The 20,141-nt window shown below is 46.5% G+C and overlaps 1 protein-coding gene across 1 annotated transcript in view; it reads left to right on the forward strand.

The window, feature by feature from the left end:
• Anxa2 (annexin A2) overlaps positions 1-20,141 on the forward strand; it is a 39,453-nt gene that overhangs the window by 8,339 nt on the left and 10,973 nt on the right. Inside the window, exons 2-4 of the mRNA XM_048423701.3 lie at positions 3,427-3,488; positions 6,876-6,975; positions 16,852-16,946. Of these exons, the coding sequence (XP_048279658.1) occupies positions 3,441-3,488; positions 6,876-6,975; positions 16,852-16,946 (243 nt within the window). The 5' untranslated portion in view covers positions 3,427-3,440. The remainder of the gene's footprint in view (positions 1-3,426; positions 3,489-6,875; positions 6,976-16,851; positions 16,947-20,141) is intronic.

The following is a 20,141-nucleotide window of genomic DNA, read 5'->3' on the forward strand; positions in this document are numbered from 1 at the left end:
TTTTCTACTTTCATTTACTGCGGCAGGATCTCCTGAAGAAGGAGCTCTCCCATTTAGCTAGACTAGTGAGCCATCTTACTCAGAGATATCCTGTCTCTGCCACGGGAGCACTGAGATTACAGGTGGACTGTCACACCTGCCTGACTTTTAGATGGGCGCTAGGGATCTGAACCCTGATCCTTACACCTGTGTGGCCAGAATTTTATCCACTGAGCATCTCCGCAGCTCCATGACACCCTGTTTTAAGGGGAATGGGGAGGTGAAAAGGGAGTGGGGAGTGAGAAGGACAGGAGCCAGAGAGAAAGTAAACCAATTTGCTTGAAGAAAGCAGAGTCAAGGAGCACTTTTAGTACTAATTTTTTTGTGGGGAATGAATAGAAGGAGGTGTGGCTTGGTCCTGATGCTAATCTTTGAAGGCCAGCGCTCAGCTCTTTTGGAGTTAGGGGAAGCTCACTGGCCTTGATTTCTTTCTAACTATCTGGCAGGATCAGATGGTGGGTTGAGTTGGTAGCAGTAGGGAGGACCAACTTGATGAAAGAACAGATGATTATAAATGCTGGCACAGAAAGCAAGATTTGTGGGGCTTCCAAAAAAAAATCCCTCTTATTTGTTCTCTGCTTATGTGTCGAGGCTGCGGGAGAAGAATTAGCAGGAATGGAGGGTGTAAAGTGGTACATCAGATTGTCTTTGATCTGCACAGTACTGCGGGGAGGGCTGCATGTGGGCAACTGTCTGCAAAGCAGCATTCAGAGCTGGGAAGACAGCTCGGAAGAACAACTCAATAAAATCTTGCTGCGTAGCTCAAATCGCCCAAACAGCAGAGCTGGGAAGGAGCCTCACTGTCTATCCATGGACTTGTAGCCACACACTCGTGTTAGTGGGCACAACTGTGCCACTTGGGTGGTCAGCTGGCAATTTTCATTTGTTTCGTTCTGCTTTGCATTTTAATTCCTTAGTCTGGAAGCCTGTGAGGCAGACGACAACTGCTCTTATCTGCTCTGGAAACTCTTGGACCAAGTGAATCTGATAGGGGCCTTTGGCGGGTTTGGGCCCAGGTAGACCGGAGGGATGCTCGACCAAGCAAGAGGCTAATCTGTCTGAGTAGGTGTGGAAAAGGCTTTGGGGCTGAGATTGGACTATGGCCTTCTGTAATTCCTTTAGACCAGTGCCCATACATAGAGTGCTAGTTTCCATACATTCTTAGTTTACATAGAATGTGAGGAGCGTATACAATCTTGAATTTTCTACTGGTCACAATAAACAACAACAAAGGACCAGTGAGATGGTGTAGCAGGTAAAAGGCACTGGCCACCAAACCTGATGACCTGATTCAGTGTTTGGGACCCACATGATGGGAGGGGAGAGAGAATCAACTCCCACAAGTTGCCCTCTAACCTCCATATGTATACCACAGCATGTACACACACATACACACACAAGCAAATACATAAATATAAAAATAATAGTAGCAACAGGTGAAGAGATGGAGACAACTTGGAGGTGAAGAGCCTTCTTGTTCTTACTGAGGACCTGAGTTTCGTTCCCAGCACCCACTTCAATGGTTTACAATTACATGAACTGTTGTTCAGGAGGGACCCAACAACCTCTTCACGCCTCTGTAGGCACCCACACACCACATGCATACCTTGACAAGTGTGTGCGCGCATACACACTGGTACACACACGCAAAATGCACATTATTCCACCTTTTTATCCTCCCGACCTTGGCAACCGTTTACCATCTCACTGCCTCCATAGAACTGCCTCTTCTAGAATGCCCCGTAGCTGGAATCAGCCATGTGCAGCCTTCCAGCCCAGCTGCTCTCCCTTAGAAATGTGCATTTAAAGTTCCTCTGCATCTTCCATTGAGACTGAGAACTTCTTAGCGCTGAATAATAGTTCTTTTGGGGGGAAGCGCAACAGTGTGTGGACAGAGCAAGACTTTACTGTGGAGAATGACATGGGCGCACAGGGGACATACAGGGGGGAAGAGGCAGTGAGGGAGCTGAGAGAGTGGAGGCGACACAAACATTTTTGATGCCTCTCTTTTGGCCTGGCTTAAAAGGCTTCAGGGAGGGGGAGAGGGCATGGCCAGCCTCTTGGCAAAGCAAAAGTACATCCTGACCACAAATAAAGGTGACTCTCTCTGCCTGAACTCCCACCTCCCACAGCCTAGAATTCACTTAGTTCAAAACATTCCCGTAAGTTGGCACACGGCTGTGTCATAGACTGTCTTCAAAGCAGTTTTATGAAAGCATTTAGGCAAAGCAACCTCCTTGAAGAGAACAGAGAGCGTGATTCCCACAAGTGCCAAGGGCACTGCTGGTACAAGTGCTGTTGGCAAGCTTCGGGGAGGTAGCTGGGTGCTGTTTTTCTTTGGGGTGATTATGCAGAATGACCTGTCTTGTCTCAGTAGGAATCACTCTTGGTGGTGGGGCCTGGGGTTATGGGGCTATCAATTCCAACAGCCTAGTCCGCAAATAGGGAAAGGCCATTAACAGTATGGCTCCCCGACTGACACAATGTGTTTGATGGGAGATGATGACATTGCGGCTGCTCTAAATCTGAAAGGCAAGGTCAGCCCTCAATGAGATGTGTTTCTGTCAGAAAGTTGGTCTATTTGCATTGTATAAACAGTTTAATAACCTCGCTGCTTGTGTGCGCATGTGTGTGCATATTCGTGTGCTTGGGTGCACTTGGGTGTGGAGGCCAGATGTCACCATTAGATGTCATTTCTCCTCTGGCGGTACCCACCTTGTTTTTTTAAGGCAAGAACTCTCGTTGGCTTGAGCCTTGCCAATTAGGTTGAGCTGGCTCGCCACTGAGCCCCATAGATCCACCTGTCTCCCAACCTTTTGGGGCTCAAACTAAGGTCCTTGTGCTCGGAAGGCAAGCATGTTATGTCCAAACCCATCACCTAGCCCCAGTATCTTCTGCGTCTCACTGGAGGAAATGGTTGTGGGGCTAAGATTAAAAACTTTGTTTGGGATCAGTCCAACATGGAGTCACTGCTGATGCCAGCTCATGGCCCTCTTACTATATGAAGTCACTCTCAAGTGACACACTAGTCATGACAGTTTTGCTATGCTTGTTGCTTTTGATGGGAGAGCCCATTCTCTGTTCGAATGAGTGCTGTTAGCCACGGGAAGATTTTAGGTTTTGCATTCACAGACCAGACCCACCAGGTCCTGTGTAACCAGAGCAAGAGACAGACCAGTTTAGTAATCCATCCCCAACCTAAGGCACCCGTCTATCTCTAAGCTTTCCTTTTCTCAATGCTAAGCTTGAGAATTGACTGCTTGAGAAAATACTCACTTTACCAGCCTCCAACGCAATAGTCCAGGAAGACTTTGGTGTGATGAGTTACTGTGCTTCGGGGGAAAGAAAGCTTCCTTTATAAAGACTTCATATTATTTCTTTTTTCAGCTTTTTTTCCCAAAATGTCTACTGTCCACGAAATCCTGTGCAAACTCAGCTTGGAGGGTGATGTGAGTATCCAATCTTTCACTTTGTATGATTTTGTAAATTGGACATCTGTTAAACTGTGCTACGATCTCCCTGTATACACAAGGAAAATGGGGCCATAATTCAGCCATTATTAGGCGTCTCCCCCGCGTCCCGGTTCCTCATTGCTTTAATTGTTACTCACAGTTTCATTTGAAATAAATGTCATGGCGCTAAAACCCTTTTTGGCATCGAATGAGACTTGGACAGGATCATCGAGAAGGAAATGGCTGGAATTGTGTTCTGTCAGATTTACTACATGAGTGGTGATTATTGCTTTGGTGACATGTGCGTTTTTAATGTCAAGCCTTGAGCTTTTATTTATCATAAGCTTCAACTTAGAATTCTTCAGCTAGCACAGTTCTAGTGTCTTTTAGGCTTCTTAGAATATCTGGAATATTCTTCTAGGCAATGGCCTATGGCTATTATTATTATTATTATTATTATTAACCCCTAAGTCCAATCAGTGCTGCACATATGTGCAAGAGTCACCCACTGGCCTATAGATAACCTACTAGTAACCACATCCTCAAAGAAAAGTGATTCTCTCTCAAAGAACCCGTCAACAACAGTGGGGTCTTAGAAGCCTCTACTTTTCTGTTTAATCCAGCACTTGGGAAAGCTTTTCTACAAAATAAACCAGAAAGTTTCCTTATTGGGTTTTTGTTTGTTTGTTTTTGTTTTGTTTTTTGAGACAGGGCTTCTCTGCATAACAGCTCTGGCTGTTCTGGAATTAGCTCTTGCAGACCAGGCTGGCTTCAAACTCAAGGAGATTCTTCTGCCTCTGCCTCATGGGTGCTCAGATTAAAGGCGTGTGCCACCACCACCCGGCAAGAAAATATCTTTTTGAAATGAATAGTTAGAGAGCTGGAGTGATGGCTCAGCGGTTAAGAGCACCGCCTGCTCTTCTAAAGGTCTTGAGTTCAATTCCCAGCAACCACATGGTATCTCACAACCATCTGTAATGAGATCTGGTGCCCTCTTCTGGCCTGAAGGCATGCTTGTAGGCAAAATACTGTATACAGAATAAATAAATCTTAAAAAAAGAAGAATAGTTATATAACTAATCAAAGGGCTTTATTATTGTTTTATTTTGTTTTTCTTTTGTCTATGAGGGAGCTCAGAAATAAAATTTGTCTTTGAAAGAGTCACTCAAAAGACAGGTAACAGCTTGGGTCATGTGCACAAGCCCTGTTGTCTGTGGCACCTGCTTTCTTAATGTGCAAATGGACCTGTTCGAACATATACTCCATGAAATATTAAAGCATTTTTGCTGTTTCCTTATTTAATTCTTTCCTTGTCTTGGAACTTGGCCTGCTGTTAGGGCCTAGACAAGTCTTGCTGTTATATAATTTGTTTCTCTAATAGATTTTATCTAATGCCTTTGATAATTAGATTGTTCTTGCTAGCAAGTTTCAGGAGAAGTCACTATGGCTGTGGCCAGGTTGACAGAGTGCAAGCCTAAACTTAGCTTACGTGAAGCCATAGATCCCATCCACAGCACTGCAGAAGCCACCAGGCGTGCACATCTGTAATCTCAGCCCTTGGGACATCGAGGCAGGAGGATTAAAATTTCTAAGTCATTCGTGGTTATATACCAAGTTTGAGGCTAGCCTGAGACCCTTAAAATGAAAGTTTTGTGAAAGAGCTACTCAATCAGTTCTTGAAGCTTGTCTACAAATGTGAGCCAGATTTACCACTGGCCCCATGTGTCTGTCTGAACTCGGAGTTCTAGCTTTTCCCGGAGGACACTGGGATTGTGGATCTCAGTGGCTCCTCTGTGTCACCTCACTAGTAAGGAAACTCAGTGGTGTGGGTGCTGGACTGGCTCAGGAGACCTGCGGGTGAGCAGATCATTGACCTCACCACGGTCAGCTGCTCTGAGCTTGGTCATCATCATGTGTCACCGTCACTTGGTGTATGTACCGGGTAGGCTTGATGTGGGGCATTGCAAGCTGGAGAGCTGCTGTGTGTGTGTGTGGTGCATCGATGGTGGGTGGTTCAAGACCACCCACCAACCAAGCCACATCACTTACATCCATAGGGGCAGGCTATCCTTCTGAAATAAACGTTTCAGGAGAGGAGGGCAGTTAAATGCACAGAAGAGAGGATGGATAGAGAAGTCGGCCGTTATCTTGGGGTGGAGGGAGAGACTCCCATCCATCAGCTCAGGAAAGTGGTGGACTCTGACAGGCATCCAAAGAGGAAGGACCTTAAAAGACAATGAGGGAAATGTGCCAGGCAGAGCAGTAGGCAAGGGCATCCTGGCGAAGGCAGAGGACAGCCCTGAGTAGAAGGGAGAAGTACAGGAACTTGTCACAGTAGAGAGGATGTGGGCCAGTCGGCACCCACCTCGGTGCCACAATGTAGCCACAGCACAGTCATGAGGAAAATCCCTTCCCTTGTACAGCCCACAGAGGCATGGGGGTGAGCATGGCTCATTAGCTTGTTTGTTTAATTGTTTTTATTTTGGGGTCCGGGCCTCATGTATCCCAGGCTAGCCTGAAACTTGCCATGTAGCGGAGAATAACTTCTGATTCTCCTACTTCCGCCTTCCCAGGACTAGGATTACCATTCCCCGCTCATATACTACTGGGGATCAAACTCAGGACTTCATGCATTTGGGGCAAGCACTCTACCAACTGAGCCACGCTCCCAACTCCTGAGTCACTGTCCGAGGAGTTGGAACCTGGGCAGCACAGGCCTGTAGTAACGCGGGGCAGTGCGCGCTCGTCTTTCAGACATTTCCACGGTTTTAACTTAGTTCAAATTCTTGCTAGACCAGGTTCTAGCTCTTCAGAAACTTGAATAGATGCTGGTGTCAGATCCTTAGCTTGGTGCTCTATGCTTTGAAGCTCTCACTACCAGTATAATGCAGAGTAGAGGCACCGTACAGTCTAAACCGGCAATGCCTTTGAAGAACAGCTCTTGTGGAAACAAGTGAAAATTTTCTTTTTTTTTGATATGGGCTTGGGTCACTGAAACTGGCCTCAAACTCCTAATGCAGCTGAGGGTGACTTTGAACTTCTGCTCCTCCTACCTCCATCTCCAGGGTGTTAGGATTATAGGTGTAGGCTACCAAGCCTGGGTTATACGGTGGTGGGATAGTGGGAGAGGAAAGTCAGGGCCTGGTCTGTGCTAGGCAAATACTCCACCAACTGAGCTCCATCCCCAGTACCAAAAATGAACCTAATATTCAGAAAAAAAAGGACACCTGGAGTGTGGCAGCCTGTTAACACCCATTCATTTAGCCCGAAAGTAGCTAGAATTATTAAAAGAAATGGGAGCGCGGAATCTGGGCTCGGGGTGTTCTTTCATTGAGAGGACTGCAGTGTGTCACTTGAGGGTGTTTGTTTGTGTTCTCTTCTCAGCACTCCACACCCCCAAGTGCCTATGGGTCAGTCAAACCCTACACCAACTTTGATGCCGAGAGGGATGCTCTGAACATCGAGACAGCCGTCAAGACCAAAGGTAGGCCATGCACCTGTTCTCTCCTTATCAGGGTGACCTTGAACTCACAGGGTGGCCCAGTCACAGTCACCTGAGATTCCAGCTCCAGAGGATCAGATGCCCTCTGTAGACACCACACTCTTATGCACCCCCTGCAGGCCCCACACCCTTGCGCACCCCCTCACATAACTAAAAGTAAAAATTAAAAAATATTGCTACTTTAAAACATGTATACACACACACACACCCAAAATACAGTCCACTTTGTTAAAACAATTCCTCTTTCACCATTGGGCATGTGATTCTTGTGATTTCTCTATATACCTTTGCAGAAACACCCTAGAGGCTAATAGTTAACTCATTTGACAAAGATGGTGTCTTTTACAAGCCTAGCACAAAGGGTGCTTTTTATTCCCGCGTGAGAAAGCTCTCAGCCCACTGGAATGTAGATTGCACAGGTGAACTCTCGCCACAGCTGAGACGCTCACATTAATGAAAATCTAGGCCCTCCGAGGCAGTAGGAAAACATTATAGTTCCCAAGCCAAGAAAGCTCTGAGGGCTGAGACATGGGTTTCCACATTCCTGTGTGGGCAGGTGTGGCTGACGTCACTACCACCATCTTCATCTTGGTTGTCTTCACCAGGATTTAAGTACTTCTCATGGGCAGATGGTGCATTGGGCCCTCCTGGAGCCTCCCACTTAGCTGACTTTCAGATTAACTTCTGATGCTACGCTTTGCCCTTCCCAGTTTACCTACGGCACCACGGAGGGTTAGCTAACATACTTCCTGTCTGTTGGCCTTGGTTCAGACGTGAATTTGAACCCAGTCCCCGGCCTGTGTCACAGCACCCAGCTGTACAATTAGACTCATCACTTTGTCTTAGGCCATTTCCAGGCATGAAAGCCAGGGTGTGGCCTGATCCTGTTGTCATCCGATATGCTTCCCAGTTGTGGTCCAGCGTTAGCGAGGGCACCTGTTTCTTCTTCCTCCTCCCCTGTCCCAGCATTAGTACTCAGTGTTGTAGCCCAGCATTAGTACTCAGTGTTGTATCTGGAACCACTCTGCCACTCAGTTTTGTGTGTGTGTGCCTAATGGTTTTAGTAAATAATGGTTTTCTTAAGTCTGATGCTGTTTACAAGAAAAGATTTAACATGTTTTGCTTTAAATGTACTTTACAAATGTTTATCGATATTGGTAATTTAATATGCTCATTTGAACATTCATTCACCTCAAGCATGTCAGTTCTGCAGGAAAATGACAATAAAATATAGTATACTATATGTTAGTATGACAGCAACAATTTTTACTCAAAAAGGGGGGAAAACAAAGGCACTGGTAACTGACTTATGAAATTAGGAATTATTGATTCTTGTGTTTTCAGTATATTCTGTTTCTGTGTTTTCTAAATTTTCCATGACGGTTATGCACTGCCTTCCTGGAGACAGGCAGCACAAACTCATTAAGAACGTGCCCCTGATATTTCAGTTAAGTAACGCCACTTAGGTAGTGAGCCGACAGAAATCTGGAGTGATCAGGACACTCCTGGACACCTTCACCTTGGATGCTTCATCACGAGCTGGCGTTGTTTTGACATCAAAGGAGACAGGGTAAACCTTGAATGTTCACAGAAACACAAACCAGGACTGAGGGACAGCTGTCTGCTCCCTAGTAGCCTTGCACCTGGGGCAGGCGAGGTGATCAGGGCTCTTGCAGGCTAGGAGGAGCTGGGACACACTGCCTGGGACTGAATAGATGCTATTAAACACGAGGACTGGGCATGGGCAGAAGCCTGGCATGAAGACCGTGATTAGGAGGGACAGGGTGGGTGGAGATCTGGACCTGGCCCTAGCCTGGTGACTCTTCTCTACCCCTTCTCCTGGCACCTGTGAGAGCCCACCTTTGGGCACCACGGTGGCTCACTTCTAAAATGGGCTTCCCTGCTGTATCTGTCACCGTTTCTCTTTCTAGCACATGCAGTGTCCCTTAGCAGATGGCGCTCTGCTTTTGCTGCTCCAGAACTGTGGGACTTCTTCTATCCCCAAGTCCCTGACAGTTGCTGAGTATGGACACTCCAGTGTCTCCCTCCCCCACTCCAGTCATGGCCTTGCAGTGTAGCCCAGGCTACCTCAAGTTCTTGATCCTCTTCCCCTTGGTGCCCCATTTCTGGGGTTACAGCTGTGTAGAGTCGATCACCTCTGTGCCTCCTGCGTCCCCCACTCCATGCTTCCATCATGGTTCCACACTATATCCTCGAGATCTGTCTCCGTTTAAGTGGTCTTATTTATTAACCTTTTAAAATTTTCATTTATTTTTATTTTATATGCATTGGTGTCTTGCCTGCATGTATGTCTGTGTGAGGCTGTCAGAAGCCCTGGAGCTGGAGTTGCAGTCTTGAACTGTCAAGTGGGTGCTGGGAATTGAACCTGGATCCTCTGGAAGAGCAGTCAGTGCTCTTAACCGCTGAGCCATCTCTCCAGCCCTCTGAACCTTTCAGACAGGCTTAGGGTCATGAGATTGTGTGAGGAGGTAACAACCCACATAGTGTTAAAAAAGATGCACAGATATCAGAGCACAGAAGGAGACAGATGTGTGTGCAGGACAGGCAGCAAAGGTGCGTTAACAGAGTCTGGGTGTCCCCCAGAAGACTGAATGGTCCCCATGAGCGTTGATCCATTTTCACCAGCTGAATTTAGCTCACTCTCATGACCAGCCTTGTTTCTAGTTGGAGGGATGTTGAATGTTTTCCTCGCATTACCTAAACCTGGTGCAAGGTTGCTGTGTGTTTACTCTCTGGCCTGAGGTAGACCATGCAACACCTTACGTAATTTACGTCTAATTAGAAGCTGAGGTAAGCCACACAAAAGTAGTAATATTGCTTAATTAACAAGAGGTTTCTAGGGCTTGATCCGTAGGAGTCTCTTGGTCTAGAATGGCCTTGGGTTAAATATATACTATGGAGTGTTCAACACAGCTGGGGATGGTTTACCATATGGGTCCAAATAACTAGAAAGGAAAGTCAGCTAAATTAGAAAAGGATGAATCTCGATTCCGTGAAATAGATGGTAATTAGCAACAGCACAGCCCTGGAGTTAGCACTGGTGCCAATGAATCCAAGCAGCTTTGGTGTCTGCAGAGGGGAGGGCCCGGAGTCGCTCTGTTACTGCCAGTTTGGATTTGAGCAGTATTTGTGTTCTCCGGAAGGGCGAGGGCCCCCCTCCTCGGGAACGTGCCCAACTGTAGGAGTTGCTGCACTTCTTCCCTCTTGCATTTTAAAATAGCACCACCTAAGATTCCCAGCAAGGCCGCAGGACTACCCTCCTGTGCACTGGAGAGTGAGCCAGGACCGGTAATTTTGGTTTCGCTTGCACACCTGGAGGCGAATGCAAGCAGCTGAGTACAGTAATTAAGCGATTTCTTTTTCTTTGAGGTGCCAGGAGGTATATTGACTGGGGGGCAGAACCTCTTTCTTGCAAGATTGGGGGAGAAGGTAAAGGCTGAAGAAAACGCTGCCACTGTGGGGAACACCCATGAGGAAGGCCTTTGGAACTCACTGGCCCAGGGCATCTCATTCAGCTAGCAGGGAGCCTGTCCACTCTCCCCTTTGTAGAGGCCTGCCTCTTGGGGTTGAGGGTCACTGCAAACCATCTTACAGCTGTCCTCAGAGGCAGGTGAGGCCCCTGGTGAGTCTCAGATGCGCTAAGTCCTGAGCACAGCTGTGCTCTCTGGGGGCATTGTCTGCATAGCTGTGTAGGTACCAGGTGGCTGGAAAATTCAGGGGAAGGCATCCTCAGGGCCTTTCATCGCTGGCATCAGCCTCTATTGGCTGCCCCTCCTCGGCCCTTTCTTCTTTGTAAGAACTGCCCTTCTGTCCGGTGAGGAAATCCAAATACCGGTTTCACCCAGATACGGCAGAAGAAACCAGATTCTTATCTGGCATCTCATCTGACTCGAGTGAAGAGTGGGCCTGCTGGTTTTTGTGGCAGCTTCCCTATTCCACGAGGTGACCGGAGTAGCAGGGCATCAAAAGGGTACTTTTTATGTTACGCCATTTATGATTGGATTTGCGTCTTTGTGTTTTCCTGCTGATAATACATGACATTTTAGAGACATACTAGATTATTTTCTGAGCACTAGGAGGGCTTTTTAAATTTTTTTTTAAGTCAGGGTCTCTCGTACCCTGGCCTGACCTAGAACTTGCTATGTAGTCAAGGACGACTTTAAATTTCCAATCCTTCAGTTTCTACTCCACAAGTGCTAGGGTTCCAGGTGTGCACCACAACACCGGGTTAGTGGCACTAGGTTCCCAGCTCAGGACTTCATGTATGCTAGGCAAGCAGCCTACCTACTGAGCTACAGCCCCAGCCCTGGGTTCTGGATTATTAATGCACCCCTTGCCTATAATAAAGTAGACTAGGCCTTAGGTCCTTTCTCAGAAACTTAACCAAGGTGATATCATAACCGAGTGGGAACAGAAGTTTGATCTCCAGGCTAAAATGCCTTCTTGGGTGCTTAGCTCAACTAGGCTGTCCTTTGTTGGAGGAGGCTGCTAGTTAGTTCACGGTAGCTTAGCCCCAAAATAATCACACAGAAACTATATTATTTAAATCACTGCTTGTCCCATTAGCTCTAACTTCTTATTGGCTAGCTTTTACATCTCAATTTAACCCATTTCCATTAATCTGTGTGTCACCACGTGACAGTGGCTTACTGGCAACATTTCAGCATGTCTGTATCTGGCAGCAGCTCCATGGCTTCTCTTCTTCGCCTTCTTTCTCCCAGCATTCAGTTTAGTTTTCCCCGCCTACCTAAGTTCTGTCCTGCTCTGCTATAGGCTCAAAGCAGTTTCTTTATTCACCAATGATATTCACAGCATATGGAGGGGAATCCCACACAGTTCTTGAACTGTCCTCTTCCCACAGCTATACCACACCTAAGAGGCCTGATGCTTCTCTGCCCCTACCCTGTGTATACATTTTCTCTCCCAGCTCTCAGGGAGCTTCCAGAGTTTACCTTGAAACAGTACTGTTAATCTCCTAGAAGCCATTAGCAACCATGGTCCTGTCTTCTCTCTGCTCTGTGTTTTCGTTGGCCAATGATTGAATCCAGGCCGGGGCTAGGTCTGCGTCAGAGAAGCTGAGGGAAGGGCTTGTCTCCTGCTATTCTCTCAGCCTTTTTCGTGTTCTAGCAAATGATGTTTTACGATGGTCCCTGTTTTATATCTGCGAACTCCGGGCATTGGGAGAGAAGCAGTGTGCCCCGGGTCATCAGGCCTGAGTCCCAGATACTTTCCCGGCTACCTCCTCTGTTGCTGCTCCTTCTGCTGCCCCTTATGCCCTGTGTTAGTTATTTTCTCGTATCTGGGTCAAATACACAACAAAGCAGTTTAAGGGAAGGAGGGCTTGTTTGGGCTGACAATTGGAGAGCATGGTACATCACGTCATGATGGGAGGCATGGCAGCAGGAACAGGAGGCAGCCCGCCACGTGGCACCCACAGCCATCAAGTAGAGAGAGATGAACGTTGGTGCTCAACTCAGTTTCTCCATTTCATACAGTCCAGGATCCCAGCCCATGGGATGGTGCTGCCCACATTTACAGGGGTCTTCCTACCTCCAATAATACTATCTAGGGAGTCCTTCTCAGACATGCCTAGAAGTTTGTCTTGTAGGTGAACCTGGACCCTGTCAAGTTGATAATTTTAACTGTCATAGTACCCCTGGGTCCCCAGCCCAGTCCTCTCTGTGGCAGACTTCAGACTCTGTGTAAAGATGATTTCTCCTAAGCCTCAAAAATACCAGGATATCCAGCAACCTGAGCTGTAGTCTCCCACCCCCGCCCCACCCCTGGAAACCTAGATAAGGCAATTTTCATTTTCTTTCCAACCAGACAGCTCCCATCCCGAGGCCTCTTGAACCCTCATCAAACAAATAAGATCCACTCTCTGTGCAGTCAGCGTGTCTCTGCTGCTATGAGTCAGCATCCTGTTCCAAATGGCCCTTGATTCCTTGCCATGGACAGTGGAGACACGCATTTTCCATGGAATGCAGGAGTACAGAGCAGACTTGGGATTTCTACCCACAGAGCGGGAGGGCCGGGTCAGGCATTGTGAGTTTGGATTCAGCCAACTCTTGAAACGTCTCCTCCTCCTCCTCCTCCTCCTCCTCCTCCTCCTCCTCCTCCTCCTCCTCCTTCTTCTTCTTCCTCTTCTTCTTCTTCTTCTTCTTCTTCTTCTTCTTCTTCTTCCTCCTCCTCCTCCTCCTCCTCCTCCTCCTCCTCCTCCTCCTCCTCTTCTTCTTCTTCTTCTTCTTCTTCTTCTTCTTCTTCTTCTTCTTCTTCTTCTTCTCCTCCTCCTCCTCCTCCTCCTCCTTCTCCTTCTCCTCCTCCTTCTCTTCCTCCTCCTTCTTCTTCTACTTTGGTTTTTCAGAGACAGGGTTTCTCTGTGTAGCTCTGGCTGTCCCAGAACTTGCTTTGTAGACCAGGCTAGGCTTGAACTCACAGAGATTCTCCTGCCTCTGCCTCCTGAGTGCTGGGATTAAAGGTGTGTGTCACCACCGCCCAGCTACTTGAAACTTTTTAATGCTTGAAAAATATGGTGGATGGTTGAAAAGATCCAAGTCCCCAAAGTCACCGCTTGAACTCAGCTGTCAGCCATGACTTCTTAGAGCTATCATTTAGCAAAGCCCTTCCTTAGGAACAATTCTTCAATTGGAATACTGAAAAAAATGTAGATGATTAGATCGGCTAACCATTTTCATCTAAGGAATACACGTTTAACCTCTACCCTGTGCCCGTTTGCTCACCTGGAGTCAAGTACATACATCTTGGGTCTTTGCCAGTCTTAGGCAACTTTATCTAAGGTTTGAATGTGTTTGATAAAGTTTAGAAAGATCACCTGAATGGGGCTCAGCAGTTACAAATGCTCCCTGCCCTTGCAGAGAACCCAAGTTTGGCTCCGTCCCAAAGACTAGACCGACTCCGGTTTGACTAACCGGATATGGGGCTGCTGGAAGAAATGCGAAGTGCTCTTTCCGCGGCTGAGAGCCCGGAGCGCAGTTTACACAGCTATCTCTCTCTGGGTGTTATCTCTTGCCTGGGTTGTTTAGAGAAGAGCAAATATTTCCTTCCCAAAGATGGCCGTGACCCCTCTGCCTCATAGAGTGGGCGATGGTGTGAAAGTGCAGCACCACGGTAGATTTTCCCATTCCCCAGCCTTGCTCAGTCACCTCTACCCATGGGCCCCAGAGAAGGGGTTATCCGGGAATGGTGGGAAAATGCTGCTTTGGGGTTCCAGTTCCTAGATAGTCCTAGTGAGCAGGGCTCTGGTGAGGACTGACGAGTTTTGTTGTTTGCTTTGATTGGCTGGCTGACTTACTGAACCTGAAGTCACGCCATGGTGTGGTGTGCATGTGGAAGTCAGAAGACTACTTCCGGGAGCCAGTCCTCTCATCCCAAAGTGTGCGTTGCTCAAATTCTGCTCATCGAGTTTGGCAGCGATTGCCTTTGTCCACTGAGCCATGCTGCTTGCTTGGGACTGAGTTTTTAGTAAGTGTTCTGGAATTTCCGTACTGGTCAGCCGACGGTCACATTCTGGGCTTATAACCTCAGGGAGTCTTTGACTAAGTTGACAGCCATCCCTGATAACATCTAAGTGAAGGGTTTGTTAGGTTCTCTCAGAGCTTCAATGCGGAACTGCAGGTCTTTGTCCATTGTCCCCAACTTGGGCAAATGTAGAGAGTATGACACACAGGAGTCAGCTTTTCCACAGGTCACTGATGCAGACCTGGGCCCCAGTCTGAGCTTTGGACTCCTCATCTATCAAAGAAACCTAGGCCCACATCTCCTTCTCCCCGTTTCTTAATCGTTTGAAAGCCTTGATACGTGCCTTAGGCTGCCTCTAAACCTGCGGTCCTCCTGCATCAGCCTCCTAAGTGCCAAGTTTATAGATCCATGCCAGATCATGCTCAATGTCTTCTGAAGTGAAGTCACCAGTTAATTCTAGTTCAAGGACTGTGCGACATTCACTGTATATTTCAACACACCCCTCCCCCAGGTTTATGGCCATTATGAGGATTACAAGAACATTTAATTATCTCACCCCTCAGATAATAACTGCTAAAACTTTGATAAATATGCTTCTAGATCCAGTCTTATATACAGATACATATTCTTTTTTTTTCTTTTCAGACAGGCTTGTTCTGTGTAGCCCACACCACTTTAAGTGTGTAGAAGCAGAGGCAAACAGATCTCTTGGAATTCGAGGCCAGCTGGGCCTACATAGTGAAACCCTGTCCCAAAAAGAAAAAAACAAAACAAAACAAAATTTAAAAATGAAGAACTAAATAAAAATTAGATTATACTGGGCCCATGGGTTTACAATTCATGCTTTTGCTTGTATGTTGAGTATTTTCCGCAGATTAGCCAATACTTCTGTGCTGTAATTTTAAAAGACCACATAATATTCCATGAGGTAGACAAAAGGATATTTAACTAGCTTCTTATTTGAATTACAAAGCTGACATCAGCATCCTCAGAACCAATCCAGGGTCTAGCAATAGGGTTACTGTGTTTACACTGACCTCCTTCAATATCCAAGCTGAAGTTAGAGACATTTGCTAATATGCTTGTTTATTGCTGTGACTTCACTTTGAAATAAGTATATAAAAGTTTTTTTTTAAAATGTATTATCACTTTTTAATATGCATTAGTGTTTAGCCCTGGGAAGGCTTTGTCCCCTGAAACTGGAGTTACAGACAGTTGTGAGCTGGGAGTTGAACTCAGGTCATTGAAAGAGCAGTTAGTGCTCTTAACCACTGCACCATCTCTCCAGCCTCCATCATTATTTTTATACCCAGAAACTGTTAACTTTCTAATGCCATGAAGCATCAGGATGTGTCCCCTGTCCACTTGCCTTTTGTTTTACCCACAAACATCATAGTTCTGGGCTCTCGGGTGCGCCAGGACTTCCTGTAAGACAAGCCATGTGCAGTCTGGGAGTGACCTTGTGAGCTCAGAGGTTCCAAAATTACTTATCTGGTTATGGCAAAGACTTTTCATTTTATTAAACAAAGTTCATAGTCAGTCAGGAGAGAGCCTTCTCTGCGCCTGAATCCTCAAAACCAAGCTTTTCTGACTTAAATGACATGTGAGGAACATTTCTGATATAAAATTGGAAACCTTCAGATACCACTAGGCATTTCTTATCTTTGTAAATACACATGTTCCAATTAAAATAGGTACTGAAACATTTGGGCGGTACTTCAAAACTCCCAATTTAGATTTAATTTAGATTAAAACACTTACTCTTTTTTAATACAGTTGTAAAATTGATTATTAAAGTCACCTATTGAAGATTGAAAGCACGGGAGGTGTATTTTCCTTGTGAGACAATCTCGTCTTCAATAAGTGTGGTTCTATTAATCAATTAAGCTATTAAAATATAACTGCCATATTAAGCCTGACTCGTTTGTCATGACAGCTGGGATAATTATAGAAATTATACCTAGTCATTTATACAGTCGTAATCTTGCAATAAATATAAATAATTGTCTCTATTAATTCATTTTGAAGGTTCTGTCTATTAATGCTCCAGCTAAGTGGCAATTTGGGCGCCTTCATTTAAAACCCTCCTAAATCTTTGTTGTTCGTTCCGTCTGGCTGCCGGAGCGTCACACACAACCCTCCCACGGTTGACTTCAGGAACCAATTCATGAACCAAATAGCTTTTTAAGTACAAATATTTAAAGGGTTGAGGGCAATGAGAGTGTCTGCATTGGGTCGGGAATGGGGAAGAGCTGGTCCTAGTGTTGGGTGTGGAAAAGAACACATGGATCTCACTGTAGAAAAGTCCCGTAAGTAGGAGAGCATGGTGGGTAACTGTTCACAATTGATTCTCCACAGGAGTGGACGAGGTTACCATTGTCAACATTCTGACTAACCGCAGCAATGCACAGAGACAGGATATTGCCTTCGCCTACCAGAGAAGGACCAAGAAGGTACTGGAATCTTGGGGAAGGGGGCAGGCCTTGCTGAATTAATGTCTTCAGATGTTGCCAGTTCTGTTCTTAATGACTGTGTGTGTGTGTCCCTTGTTTGTGTCATCCTGCATACCCCAGGGTGGCAGGCTCTTGAGCTTCCCGGTCGTCATTCTCTTGTCTTCATCTTCCATCTTGGGTTGCAGATGTGTGCAACCACATCTGGCTCCTGTACATCTAGCACAGTCATTATCTGCTGAGCCAATTCCCCTACCCCTGCCCAACATTCTTTCTGTGCATCGTGGCTCTTCTTTAACCAAACAGAGCCTTCTAGAACTCTTGGATGTCCAAGGTTTCCCTCTTACATCCTTGTGAGGGTTGCTACTCACGCAGGTACACGTAGGGAAGCTGGAACATAAAGGCAACACCCTAGCACACATGAGGGAGACTTTCTGGAATAGGCATAAGGAATGCCGGCCATGGTACCGCTTGTTGAGGGCTGACATTGCATCGGGGACTGTGCTTAGTGCTTTGGATGGAGCAACATGCTTCTTCTACTGCTTCTTCATCAGATGTTGTGAACTTAATTTTAGGATGGCTTCCTCCACTGGGCATTGATCTGAACAGGATCTTCTCACTTACACTGAAGGACTGGGGAGACAGCTCAGTTGGTAAAGTGCTTACCACATAAACATGAAGACCTGAGTTCAGTCCCCAGCATCCATGGAAAGAAAAACAAAACTAAATACACTGGTTTGCCGTTGTAACCCCAGGGCTAGGGAATCTAGACAGGAGGATTCTTGGGGCTCCCTGGACAATCGGTCTACCTGATTCAGACAGCTCTGAGTTCAGTGAGAGACCCCGTCTCAAAAATCAGATGAACCTCAGTTGAGGAAAGAAATAAACATCAACCTCTGATCTTCATGAATAAACACACATGTGCACATGCACTTGTACACATGTGCATATGAACATACGCACACACACACACAAATAAATAACATGCTTGGCATCTTCAAATCATTCCAGCAATTGGGCTTGGCTGAAGTGTTGTGGTCCTTCCGCTGTCTTCAGCATGCCTCACTCCTGCTAATTAAGGAGTCTTTGTGTGTTTTCTCCTTTGCTGGTCCACTAGTGGTTAAAAACAACTCCCACTTGTTCATCTTATTTGACCAAGGCATTGGAAAATTTTTTTAAGGACATGCTTCTAATTTTTAACTTTTTTTTTCTATGAAAAGCTTTCCATTTTTTCTTGGACGGTGCCATAAGAGTGACTTCATGTAACTCCCGTCCGACTTGAGGTTTCCACTTCCAGGCACAGTAGAGGTCACCTGAAAGGATGCCAGAAGAGACTGTGTGTTCCTCGAGTTGACATGACCACCAGGTCCTGGGAGTCACAGGTCAAGCCTTGCTGTAGCTCCCTCCTCCACACTCTGGAACAGTTGGAGAGGACATAAAAAGGAAGCAGCTGGCTCCCTTCATCCCACAGACATTAAAATTCTTCTTCCACTAGACTTGTATTAATCTTCTGTGAGGCGCAGAGGGGAGTGTTTTATGTCTCTAGCTTTCCCAGAGGATCTGAGAGCTGGGAGAGCCAGCTTCCTGCTGGAGCAGGAGGTCTACTGCGTTGGACGGGGGAGACAACCGCTCATTCAGTGTGGTCTTGGAGCTGTGCAGGCACACGGAACTCGATTTCACGTTAGATAGCTGGAGAACACAGGTCCTTCAGAGCCTGCTGGAGTCAAGGCATTATCAGAGTCGTGAGGCAGGTCAGCAAATACACAGGCATTGCCACGGGCTAGGTAGGGACGGCCTGCTGTCCTGATGACTCTTGGTGGCCCAGAATGAGACTCTGTCACAGAAAGATGCCACAGCTGCTTGAGGTGGTTTCTGAAGGACGTCCTGGCAGGTTTTCAGATGCATTGTTTGACAAGGACTAGTCTAGAGCAGCAGATCGTGGGCCACCATCCCTTGCGGGCAGGCAAATGGCTCTTTCAACAGGAGTTGCCTAAGACCATCAGAAAACACAGAGATTTACATTACGATTCATAACAGTAGCAAAATGATAGTTATTAAGTAGCAAAGATAATAATTTTATGATTGGGGGGGTCACTACAACATGAGGAACTGTATTAAAAGGCTGCAACATTAGGAAGTTTGAGAACCCTGCTCCAGTAGGAGGCAGACTGTCCCTGCCCAGGAGGTAAGCCACAGCAGGCACATGACGGCCACGAGGAGGAAGGAAGTTTGGATTTTGTGCTTTGCATATTCGAACCAGTTCTAGACATGAAGTTTCCCTCCACAGAGGACAACTGTTCTTTTATTAATCCCTTCTGGGATTTTTGTTTGTGCTGAGTCCTATATTGGACATTCTGAGCTATGCAAGTCAACGTGGAAAAATCCAGTGGGTGGCCAGATGCCCGCTGAAGTTGGAGCAGAGATGGTGGTGGGGAGACTAAGTTGGGATCGCTTAACCTCAGGGTTTCCAATTTGGAAGGCCGGCGCTGTAATTGGTGTGTATTGTTTTAGAAAGACCCTCCTACCTCCCATGCATGCTTAGGACATCAGAAGTCAGAGAAAGAAGGTGAATGGGCCGGTCCCCACGAATCCTCAGATCTACATCAAGTCTGACGTTCTTGACATGTGTGGGTTCGGAAAGATCGTCTCTAAAGCAAGCTACACATTATCTCTAGGAGCAGGGACAGGTTGACCAGATAGCTTGCTTACATGGCCAAGTTTCAGGCCAATGAGAAACCCTGTCTCAAACAGAAAGTGGAAGGCACCTGAGGAATGACACCTAAGCTTGTCCTGTGACCTTATACATGTACACATACATGTACACATGGACACACACAGAGAGAAAACAATTGTTGTTCCAGTCAGCTCAGTTCAGCCAGTCAGTACATATAAGTGGTAAGATGTCCAGTCTCTGAGCAGATATGTATAGGAGCCACGCTGAATTAAGGATTTGTCTACAAATGTAAGGGCAGCCTCAGACTTAATTCAAACCGTCTTTTCACAGTGGTAGTGGCATCCCTGAGAAATGATATTCAGCAGCGAGTCAAAGGAGACTCTAGGGGGCTGGAGTTCACATCAGATTCATTAGCAGCACCCCGAACTGGAGGAGTAGGTGGCTCAATGTGAGGTGCAGTGTTTTAAACAGGGAATGCTCGGAGTCACTTCCGCCCTGCTAGGCCGTCTGGTTCCTTCTGCAAG

Source organism: Myodes glareolus, chromosome 4, assembly GCF_982192425.1.
Source record: "Myodes glareolus chromosome 4, mMyoGla1.1, whole genome shotgun sequence".
NCBI classification, from domain to species: domain Eukaryota; kingdom Metazoa; phylum Chordata; class Mammalia; order Rodentia; family Cricetidae; genus Myodes; species Myodes glareolus.